General features: G+C 45.0%; 1 protein-coding gene across 6 annotated transcripts in view; it reads left to right on the top strand.

The window, feature by feature from the left end:
• The window catches only part of SNX29 (sorting nexin 29), a 226,228-nt gene that overhangs the window by 145,460 nt on the left and 68,459 nt on the right, over nt 1-12,309 (top strand). For all 6 annotated transcript variants that reach the window (XM_081839688.1, XM_081839690.1, XM_081839691.1 and 3 more), the window contains one exon: nt 6,141-6,281. In XM_081839688.1, coding sequence (XP_081695814.1) covers nt 6,141-6,281 — 141 coding nt within the window. The remainder of the gene's footprint in view (nt 1-6,140; nt 6,282-12,309) is intronic.

Genomic DNA, 12,309 nt, shown 5'->3' with positions numbered 1-12,309 from the left:
GTGACCCCATGGACTCCAGGCACTCCTGTCTTCCACTGCCTTCCGCAGTTTGGTGCAATTCATGTTTTAGCTTCGAGAACACTATCCAACCATCTTGTCCTCTGTCGTTCCCTTCTCCTTGTGCCCTCAATCTTTCCCAACATCAGGGTCTTTTCCAGGGAGTCTTCTCTGCTCATTAGGTGGCCAAAGTATCGGAGCCTCAGCTTCAGGATCTGTCCTTCCAGTGAGCACTCAGGGCTGATTTCCCCTGCTTATTATGAATGCATTTTGTTTGCCTTGCCACTGACATCTTTCCAGTTGGGGTGTCCTCCTCTTGGTTTGCTTCCAGTTTTAAGGACTTGCAATCCTGCCAGATTGGAGTGCTTCCCAAGGGCATTATTACAGCATGTGACTGCTAATTGGGGAAAGGAGGCCATACAAATTAGTGGCTTAGTTAGAGTTCAAGAGCTTTCAAAACTATGGTGTGGCAGGGTTCAGTATTATCATATGTTCTAGATGTTACCCACTCACCCACATGCACTGTAACTCTCCAGTGGTATGACTTTACTCTTCCATTGTCTTCGAAGACAGATGGATGCCGGTGACAGCACAACACCCACACGCACCAGGAAGTTTATAATCTTCCAGTTAAACTGCATAACCTGCAATAATACACAACACAGCACCCCACCACCAACCTTTAATTTCAAAGGAGAAAAGGAATTTTGATGTGAAGAAGAGATTCAGCCTTATATTTTGCTACAAAATAAATGGCACAGAATTTATAGTCACAGCTGCATTTCAGCAATTGGAAATTTAAGCTGTCAGAGCTAGAAGTTTGGGTGTGTTTGTAATATCTTGAAATGATCATTTGCAGAACACCTGCATTCCCTCTGGAAAAACAAATCACTAGCAATTTGAAGCAAATTAAAATATTTCTTATTTGATCGACCCTGTCTCTAATTTTTGTGCCTCTTGCTTGGAATCCAGAACTTTCCCATCAATATATAGCTCAGTTCCAATTGTGCCAAACTATAGATAAGGAAGCTTAACCATAGTTTGGTTCAATGGATGATTTCTCCTAATTTAATTTTCTTAAAACTAGATTGTGAGTCATGTTGCCGGAACTCATTTTTTAGAATAGGAATGCCCTCCCTTTATGAACCACCCTGGACCTTGTGGTCTTCATCAGATGCCTTTCTCTGTGTCCCCACCTGTGGGGGTATGGAGGATAGCCACTTGAGAACAGGCCTTTTCAAGTGGAATGTTCTTCTCAGGGAGATGTGCATGGCGCCACCTCTGTCAGTTTTTAGGTGCCAGACTAAAACCTTTACGTTTCTCCAGACCTTGCATTAATTATCATTGCCTCCTATGGTGGTGCTCATCTTTGGAAGGTCAAAGTGTGGTTTAGGTTCTGAACTACAGTTGGTGCAAACCATGGTTTAGCATGTTATGTGATTTGACTGTGACATGGTTACTCAGAAATAAATCCCACTGCATTCATTGGGGCTTATTTCCTAGTAGGAGGGTTTAGGATTGCAGGCTAATCGATCAGCAAAACGTGGAATGCTTTAATAAATATGCAGCTTGATTAACTGAAGGGTTAAGCTTTTATTCAAAGGGGCGGGAGGGAACATGACATGAAATACTATATTATTTCTCCAGGCCCTTTCATATGCTTCTTCAGCACCACATAGAAAGAAAGCAGTGTGTGCCCTTGGAGCTCTTCCTGCACTGACAGAGCATTTGTTTATCCAAGAACACAGAGGTTACTAACCTTTTTGTGCCTGTGGGGACATTTGCAAACTGGAGCGACTGTCGTGGATAGCACATATACAAACACCCCAATCCAGCACCTGTCGCCACCTGTTTTGTTACTACAAAATACTTCTTTCAAACCTAATTTCAGTGGTGGGAGAGGATCCCGTGGGCACCAGGGAAAGTCTCCTGGGGCATGTGTGTGCCCATGGGCACCATGCTGGCAATTCCTGAAATAGTGTAAGGGCATGTTTCAGTCTCATAAAAACTTTTCATACTGTAACTTTGGGTGCCATCATCTGAAGAAGCCTTTCTCTGGCCTGCACTGGTCTGGCTTAGAAGTTAGCCCTGAGGAAAGAGCAGGGAGAGAAAAGGGTCTGAAGGAGCCAGAAGTCCAGTGACAGGAGCTGGAGTCCAGCATAGGTCAGCAATAAAAAACACAGTGTCTGTGAAGTTAACTCTTTATTTAAAGAAACCAAGTCAACCCAGGCTTACTGATCCCAGCAACTCTTCCTGGTAGGTCTTCCCCCAATGAAGCCAATGCGAGGACTGAATGTCCCTGCTTTCCCACTTCTCTCTAAGGCCTCCTCCTCTCCAGGTCTTTCCCCAGCAGTCACAAGCTGCATCTGCACACAACCAAACTGTCCTCTCTTCATTTCTCTGCATTTTCTAGGAGACTGGGGGTAGGGGAGCTGGTGGCAGCATGAGGGAGAGACTCCCTGGATTCTTCAGCAGCCTGCCTCAACTGGGCCTCCTGAGTCCTCTCCAGCCTCTGCTTCAGCCTGGAGTCTGAACTGCTCTCTGCCACAGCCTCTTCCTGCTCACTAAACGCTGTTACCTCTTCTGCTTCTGACACCTCCCCCCCGTCTGCTCCTTCCTCTTCCTCTGACCTCTCATCTTCATCCCACCACCAATCCCCTGGCTCTTCCCCTGGGGGGTTCCCCAGCTGGTGCCTCCCAGCACTCCTCTGCCTCCAGCCAGTCCATGACATCTAGCAAAATTAAAGGACTTGCTGAAGTTATCGGCTGAAAAGAGGACAATGAAGAGGAAGGAAGGAATTGAGCTTGAGTTTGAGCAGCTAACAGGTTATAGTATCCATGCAACCAGCTTCAAACAGGAGTCATGTATTTATTACTTAGCACACCGAAGTATAGTGGAACTTTGGTTCTTGAACGCCTTGGTACTCAAACATTTCGAACGCTGAAAACCCGGAAGTAAGTGTTCTGGTTTTTGAATGTTTTTCAGAAGCTGAACGTCCGATGTGGCTGTCAGCTATTGTTTCTGAGGCGCCTGCACCTATCAGAAGCCATGCCTTGGTTTTTGAATGTTTCAGAACCAAGGTACCACTATAGATTTCAGAAGCGTGCGGACGGGGGGGGGGAAGGTTCTTTCGTTTTCTCTCCTTCGTCTCTGATTCCTCCCTCCTCCCACTCTAAACATCCCCTACATAGCTCTCCCCCATTGGCCCAAACAGGAGCAGTGCTGGAACTGTGCTGCAACATTTTCTTACAGATTCCCACCTGTAAACCTGCTCTCCTGCTGATGTACTCGAGTCCCATCAACTACTAGCTGCAGTTGATTAATTGCTTCCTGCGGTTGAGAACCACTTGACCCAATACATTGAATTACCTTCAGAATATCAGGGATTTGTTCCCCGGAGCTTCCTTGTATCCTGTGCTTTGTCACTTTCATCGCCAGAGAAGCCTCCATGGCTGCTCACATTGAAAGTAGGAATGATTTGGCTGGAAGGGAAGGCAGATGAACCCTCCTGAGAGACAATTTGAAAATAATGCTTTAATGGATCAGTAGTAAAGTAGGCCATGCTAAGATGCTTCGGTCTGTTGTTTCTCGTAGGGTATTTAGGGGGAAAAAGTAATAAATTCTGAAATCACAACAAGGATCCTTAAATAAATATCTTACTGGAGGGTTTGTTTTGTTTTTCGTTACCAATGGCCAAACAGCAAGGTATACAAGGAGTTTGCATGGCTTCCGGGAGTTAATGAAGCTGAATCAAAGTTATTAAGGAAGCTCGTAAGAGGCTGTAGCCTGAGCAGCAAGAGCCTGTATTCATAAATGAGCACCTGCCGAATGGCTATGTGGATTCGCCATCTGTATACGTGTAGGAAGCTGCCTTCAGAAGCACAAAATAATAAACCAAAGAAGGAAATCCCATAGTAAGTTCTGTATAGGAAGCTGACTTCTACTGGGTGCCAAAGTGGTGTTGCTGGACTACAACTCCCATCATGCCTGGCCATTGGCCATACTACCTGGGACTGATGGGGGTTGGAGTCCAACAGCGTAGAGAGGGCGCCGAAGCCCATCCCTTCTGAGTCCCAATTGTGTCTTCTATGAAAGCTCTTCAAGCTTTCAAGGAGGAATTGTTCCCATCATCTTCTACCTGATTCTTCTAACTATAGATGACAAGGTTTGAACCTTAGACTTTCTGCATCCAAAGCCAGCAGCCTAGCATTGAGTGATGGTCCCACTGTTGGAATGGGACCGAGATGGAAGTAGACTGATACAGGGAGGATTATCGGTTTTTTATGATTATGTATTTTCTGTTGTTGTTTTATTGTGATTTTATGTCGTGAACCACCCTGAGTTCTACAGGTATAGGGCAGTGCAGTGGTACCTCGGGTTACATACGCTTCAGGTTACAGACTCCGCTAACCCAGAAATAGTGCTTCAGGTTAAGAACTTTGCTTCAGGATGAGAACAGAAATTGCGCAGCAGTGGTGCGGCAGCAGCAAGAGGCCCCATTAGCTAAAGTGGTGCTTCAGGTTAAGAACAGTTTTAGGTTAAGTACGGACCTCTGGAACGAATTAAGTAATTAACCTGATGTACCACTGTATACAAATTTAATAAATAATAATAATAATAACAATATGATTCATTACTCTTGGCTCTGTGGCAACTCCCCCTCCTCTCCTAGGTTGTGTGCAAAGTTGCTTCTCTGGTCCATTTGAGAGGTCTGTTGAGGAATCCTATGATGATTGTGTCATTGGTATATATGGTGCTTTGCATAGTACAAGAGGAAGGTTTATGCCCCAAGGAGCATACAGTCTCAAATATGACATGTGGGAAGTGACAGGAAGGGAACTGGAGGCATGGGTAAAGGGGGAAAGAATCAGTCATGAGTTACAAATTCGGAAGGCACATTTGCACATTGTGCTCAGTTCCTGCTTTCACGCTCCCCAGAGGCAAGGGCAGAGGAAGGGGGGTGCAGTGGGTGCGGGGTGCCCCGGGTGTCACCACTGAGGGGGGTGACAAAATGCCCGGTGGCACCGCGGGGCCTTCAGCGCACCCGAGCCATGCATCTCTCCTGGGAGAGACGTGGTGAATTGGGTGCACGCAGGCTCCGCTTCCCAAATGGTCCACCTGATGCCTCTCCCCCCCCCCCTGCAGCTGTAGAGCAGCTGAGTGGGAGGAGGCAGGCAGACTCCGGAGGCCCGCCCCTATGGGTGACTCGTCCCACCCCTGGGTGCCCCGCCTCAGGCGCCCAAGCGGCTTCCTCCGCTGCTGCCCAGAGGCATTGGTTGACCACTGGAAGAACAGGATCCTGGACTAGATGGACCTTAACCTGACGCAGCAGGCTCACCTTCTAACAGTAATATACTCAAGTATCCTGCTGGGATAGCTCAGCTGGTAAAGCACGGGACACTTAATCTCAGGGTTGTGGGTTCAAGCCCCACATCCATGCATTGCGGGGGGTGGAGTGGATGACCCCGTGGTCCCTTCTAACTCTACAGTTATACGATTCTAAGTGCATCTTATGATGATGTGTTGTTGCTAGAAGTGCTGTACTTGCTTTCATTGTTGGCAGTATCTTATGTTCAGGTTTGGAGGCAGAGTGTCTCATGAGTGACAGCTGACAGGGAGCAAAGATAAAGGTAAAGGGAACCCTGACCATTAGGTCCAGTTGCAGATGACTCTGGGGTTGCGGCGCTCATCTCACTTTATTGGCTGAGGGAGCTGGCGTACAGCTTCCGGGTCATGTGGCTAGCATGACTAAACCGCTTCTGGCAAACCAGAGCAGCACACGGAAATGCCGTTTACCTACCCGCTGGAGCTATTTATCTACTTGCACTGCGTGCTTTCAAACTGCTAGGTGGGCAAGAGCAGGGACCGAGCAACAGGAGCTCACCCTGTTGGGGGATTTGAACCACCAACTTTCTGATCGGCAAGCCCTAGGCTCTGTGTTTTAACACACAGCGCCACCCACGTCCCTTTGAGCAAATGTAGGAAGAGGACTTTTGCTCTTGCCTCTTCCCAAAAGCCACTGTGGGAAAACAGGGTCCTGGGCCCATTGGATTTCTAGTCTGACCCAGCAAGGCTCTTCTGACATTCTTCATGGCTATACCATTGATTTAAAATGGATTTATTTCACAATCTACTTCCGACAGGTATATATAAGGATAAAAGACGATGAGTGGAATGTCTATCGAAGATACACGGAGTTCAGAGTCCTTCATCACAAGTTGCAGGCAAAATACCACCAAGTGAGAAGTTTTAACTTTCCACCGAAAAAGGCCATTGGGAACAAGGTAAGTGCGAATGAAAACGATGTGGATGCCTTGAGATGCAAAATACATTTGCAAAACAGGGCATTTATTTATTATTTACTATTAATCGTAGCGTTAGGAAATGCACAAATGCCTTTATGTTCAACAAAGCTTTGAGACAACAAGCAAAGGAATGCATGCTTGCCCAAATGGGTCAAGGAATTATCCGAGTTTAAAAAAAAAAAAGGTTTGCAAGATAAGAATTGGAACTATATCACATGGTCACACTGCATGTGAGTTTGGGGGGAGGTTAAGGAGGAGGAGGAATGAAGGAGGAAATGAAGCACTTAATATATATTCAGCACTATAACCAACGTTGGTAAATTAGAGGACATTAAGCTCTAGGAGAGGCTGGCTGGATTCTGCCCCAAGAAGGAAGCAGCTGTGAGACTGGGGGGAAGTAGAGGCAAGGTAACTGTGTATCAAAGGTTCATATATGTGGATGGGTGCTCACTCATAGGTCGGTATTGAGTACAGTCATACCTTGGGTTGCGAATGCTGTGGGTTGCACATTTTCGAGTAACGCACAGCACCAAACCTGGAAGTACTGGAACGGGTTACTTCTGAGTTTCGGCGCATGTGCAGAAGAGCTAAATTGCACTTGCGCAGAATACCAAATCACTTCACGCGTGTGCACAAATGCAGCGCTGCGGGTTGTGAACGTGCCTCCTGCACGGATCACATTCGCAACCCGAGGTTTCACTGTGTAGGGTTTCTCTGGTTGAGTTCTTCAACCTTGGGTCCCCAGACTGTTTTGGACCACAACTCCCACCAACCCTGACCATTGGCTAGGCTGGCTGGGGGTGCTGGGAGTTGTGGTCCAACCACTGTTGGGAACTCGAAGTTGAAGAATGCTGGTCTAGCCTCTAGAGGACTTGTGGATGCTACTTAACTGGGTTTCCTCACCCCCCCCCCAGCATTTCCAAATCATTGGATGGTGGCCTGGAATGGGTTTGCAAATACCAGTGGTGGATTGTCTGAAGCATGTCCTTGCCCCTGCACCCCTAAATGACTCATAAATTTTGTCTTCTGTCTGAAGTGGAGGGGCAAGGATTCTTGACTGGGCAACAACACAGCGAAGGTGCTCCAATGCAACTGTGCAGAAGCCTTAGAGAGGCTGGAAAAACAGCATTTCAGATCTTTCTGGTGTCTAAGAGATTCCCGTCTCTTCTCCAAGCTCAGGAGAAGGACAGGGTTTATTCCACATTAGTAGAACACTGGTTCTTGTCCTTTAAAAAATGTGACTTAAAAAATGGAACTTCCTTAATTTAAGTGGTGTGTTGATAGTAAACCAAGTTTTACTCAGAGTAGACCTGTTAAAATTAACAGAACAGTAATCTTTTCCAAGACTGGTTTTGCCCAAGAAATAAGAAATGTAGCCATAAAATCCTAGTTTGTCTACATCTAATGGTAGCCCCCACCCCAAAAAAAATGTAATTTAAAGATTTTGTTCTGTGCTATAAGGTGGTCCTTCATTGTCTCCTTAAAAGTTCTGAAGCTCTTCACTATTTTCCATTCAGATTTTTTCCTTGCATATGTATTGCATCTTTTCACAAGTCTTTAGTAGACTTTTACCGGCACTTCTCTGAAGATCATTTGTATCTTTGCCATTGAAGGACGTGTACTTTTTGCTTTTGAGTGTCTGGTTGAAAAAGTCAAAATTCACACTCATAATCCAGTGCAAAATAAGATGTTAAAAATCCACACCTTAAAAAAAGCTGACAGTTACCTCAGAGGCAGAATCACCCTTGTCGACATCCTTGTCTCTCCCTTTTCGCACACTAGCAGTGATTCTGTTTCGTTTGGGCTGAATAAGAGAACACCACTTCCCTTAGCTGAACCTTGGCTACTGTCATGATCGCAGCTAGAGTAATCTGAACATTTATATTATCCAGAAGAGTTTGCAAGGTGTTCTAGAAGACATCTTCTTGAAATTAATTGAGTAGTCTGGCACGATGCCGGGTACAATCCATCTCCATCCCTTGAAGGCGATGGCAAAATGCCCAGGAAGTAGTTCACCACCCTGTCCTTCTGTGAAATAAAGAGTATTCAGAGCGATGCTGGGAATTTACAAGAATTGCCAATGTGTCTTGTGATTTTACCTAGAGCTGTGGTGAACTTTTCTTGGAATGCAATTTTCTGAGTGGATCTGAGAGAGTTCTGTTTCTTGTCCTTCTTGGGATTTTCTCCAAATAGTCCCTACCATTTGGGGAGACAACTGGCACACATACTCAGCCGATTTATGCTGGGAGGGAGGGCCTTACAAAATGGCGGCCAGGTTGCCAACGCAGTGGATGCTGCCACTGGTTGTGGCAACCAAGGCAAAGGACAGCCTTGGAGGGTGGGGGAAAGGGAAGCTGTGGCACTGCCCATGGTGGGCCCTATCCCCGAAAAAATGTGGGATATCTTGTTCTCTTGTTGGATATATTTGGTGAAATTATCCTCCCAGTTTCTCTGCTTGTGGAAGGTTTTGATCGGTCATGGATGATATGGCTGTCAACGACTCTCAACTCTGAATATTATGTCCTCGCTCCACTGTCAGAGGCAGTATGCACCTGAATTACAAGTGGGTAGAGTATTCAGGTCTTGCAGATTCCCATAGGAATCCTGTTGCCCAGCATGAGAAAAGGATGTTGTACAAGATGTGGTCCATTTAACTGTGGTTAGACTGTTTTTTTGAGCCTGCAGTATGTTTTGTTTTATAGTACAAGTTTCGTTTTATCATTGATACTGCTGATATTTTACTGTTGTGTTCTGTGGTTTGTAGTGACACGATTTGTCTCTTTTTATGTAAACCGCTCCGAAGCCACTTGCGACAAAAAGTGGTATATAAGAACTAGCAATTCTTGTTGTTGTTATTGTTATTATTACCGTATTTATGTGAATCTAATGCGCCATCGAATCTAATGTGCACCTCAATTTTCAAAACCAAAAAAGTATTTGCTGGCAAATGTAAATGTGCCATCAATAATAATGCGCACCCTAATTTTTGTGACGTAATTTGGCCAAAAAAGAGAGGCAGCAATGCTTCTGAGTATCAGTTGCTGGAGACCACAGGAGCAGAGAGTGCTCTTGCGTTCGAATCCTGCTTGCTGGTTTCCCACAAGCATCGGGTCGGTGAATGTGAGGACAGGATGCTGGAATAGATGGGCCTTGGCCTCATCCAGCAGACTCTTTTTGCGTTCCTATGGGGGGAAATAGGAACGTGCCTATATACTGCAAGCGTGTGAAGAGTACAGAAATACTGTATCTCCTCCTGAATAACCTCTTCAGGGATGCCTCATGCATTTTGCTTTGGATTCTGTCAGCGTGGCCTGTGATTCGATTCTTGCTCTTTCATCCATAACTGAGGGGGCGTAGAAGTTAGTAAAGATTGAACATTGGGTCTTTTCATCTTGGAGATTAGGATGCATTTGCCATTGCTGCTGTGAGTCCTACTACTCTGAAGTCCTGCTTTGGGGAGATAATCCAAAATAACACCTTGTATATATATATTTACACGTATCTGTTGTTCCATCTGACTGTCTCAAAGGACAGGAAAGCAGTATTATTTTGCCCTGCGCATTTCTGTGTGTTTCTCCGCAATGGAGAAGAGGAAAGAAAACAAATGCTTGTAACTTTTGTCTTATTAACATTTTATTTAATATGAGAAACTAGTGCTGTAGTGGAGACGAAATGAAGAGGAGTGCAGATCCAATATGTTTTTGTGGCAAGAGCGGTGGTATCATTTGCCAGAGCTTTGGTAACTAACGAATCCTTCTTGCTCTGGTGAGTGAATGAGGCGATAAGGAGGCTTTCAAGTTTGTTTGTAACAGATTAGCATGGGAGAAAGGGGGAGGGAATAATCGGGCAGAGCCTAGATGTATATTTTCTTTTCTTTGATGGGATTTCCCTGTTCACCCCTAGCAAATTAAACAGTAACACGTCTTTGTAAGACTATTTACACTTCCAATTAAAAGTCAAAGGCTGCACTTCGGGTGCCTGGATATCTTTTGTTTAAAGCTTGGTGTGTTTTACAAGTCTTACTCCCAGGAAGCTATGCATAGGATTGCAGTTACCCTCATCCTAATAAAATGGGGTATTGTGCTATGCACTCCCAATCCTTAAGTTGTGGGTTGTGTGTGTGTAGACAGAGAAGAGAATGAGATAGGTGTGTGTGTGTGTGTGTGTGTGTGTGTGTGTGACAGATTAGCATGGAAGAAATCACAAAATCAGGAAAATAGTCATATATAGTCAACACAGCTGCCTGCATTAAAATAATAATAATTCCTTGGTCAAGGGAGTGGCTTGGGAACTGTCATGATGAGTTCCTGCACTTCAAAATGACGACGCAGCATGTAATATGAACAGAAATATAAATTAAACAAAATGAAATAATGCATCCCTAATTTTTATTTTTATTTCATTTTGTTTAATGTTTAGATTTCTGTTCATATTACATGCTGCGTTGTAAGCTGGCTGTTGGCCTCAAGGAAAGTATGGGATATTAAATAATAATAATAATAAATAATAATCCTCAGTATACTTTTAAATGTTGAGAAATGTGGGTATCAGCAAGCAGAGCCAATGACCACGGATAATGGGCGTTAACAATTCAGCAACATGGGGGGGGGGGCAAAGGTACCCGGCACCTGGCATATAGGAAGCTGCCTTATATACCAGATCAGGTTATTGATCCTCCTAATGGCCAGGGGCCGGATCCGGGTCAATTGCTTTCTAAATCCGGCCCGGAATCAGCTTGTTTTTACATGAGTAGAATGTGTTCTTTTATTTAAAATGCATCTCTGGGCTATTTGTGGAGCATAGGAATTCGTTCATCCCCCCCTCCATTATAGTCCGGCCCCCCCACAAGGTATGAGGGTATGTTGAAAACGTTTGCTGACCCCTGCTCTAGCCCAATACCAACTTGTAGTGTGTCTGGCAGCTGGTCTCCAGGGCCTCCAGCAGAGCCTCTTTCTCATTACCAGCTTGCTACCTCCAGATCCTTTTAACTGCAGATGCCAGGGATTCCTCAGAGGAAGTGTGGCTTGCAAAGCAAGGCCCATTCCACTGAGCTCTAGTCCTTCCCCATTTAATTAGATGGCACCTTTTCGCTCTCGTAACAGCCGATTTTGAATCCCCGTCAGACTCTGCTCCAGAGCTGGGGTGAATTATACAGGTAGCTGTGGCACAGACTGTTCCAGTTAAATTAAGCTGGCCTGGAAGCTAGGCACACTGTGCTTTTAAAATCCATGAGGTTTCTGATATTGCCAGTTCTCTTCTCTCCCATCATTTCTTCCAGGAATGCCAGTAGAGTTTTAAATCCCAGAGCACGCAACCTGAGCGTTTGTGTGTGGGAGAGATATGAAATCCTGTATTTGGCTAAGAAAGCTAAGAAAGAGTGTCGATAGTTGCTGCCGTCATATTATCTGAATTACAAGTGAGTGGCTTGTTCTTTAGTAGCTACTGATAGAAACTATCTAGACTGCACAAGCAGAGTTGAGAGATGTGTCGCTCAGCTTTAAGGATGTGTCAAAACAGAAGCGGATCTTCATCTTTTAATGATGGTGTGTATTTGATTCTGTAGAAAGAGAATAAAATCAGAGTTAGACCAAATGTTGGCCTACACGCAGGACATCTGTTTGCTCTCTGGTCCGACTTTCAGGATTTCAGGTAGACACGGTTTTCAAGCGAAAAAAGAAAGCGACTTCTCTTTGGCTCAGAGCTTCCAAGTGAGAGAATTGCAGAGAACTAAGGTTATTCCCCTATCCAGAAAACATTTCCTTGGCAGAGTAGACCATGTCTCTCATTTTTGCTCCATAATCCAGCTGTCTGGCTTGAAGTCAGTCTCAATGAAGTGTGTGTAACAGGTTCTGACCATCTAGCCTCGACAAGTACTCGGGTGGCTTCATTCTGTGCTACCTGAAGTTTAGGGGTTCGGTTTATTTTTATTTATTTGTTAATCTCATATGTGTGTGCTTAATTTTTTCGGTATGTAGAAGGGAAAGCTTTCAAGGACTAGAGGTTTTTA

Source organism: Podarcis erhardii (assembly GCF_964252035.2).
Source record: "Podarcis erhardii genome assembly, chromosome: 14".
Classification (NCBI taxonomy): Eukaryota; Metazoa; Chordata; class Lepidosauria; order Squamata; family Lacertidae; genus Podarcis; species Podarcis erhardii.
The sequence above is the reverse complement of the archived record's forward strand: the minus strand, read 5'-3'. Positions and strand labels throughout refer to the sequence as shown.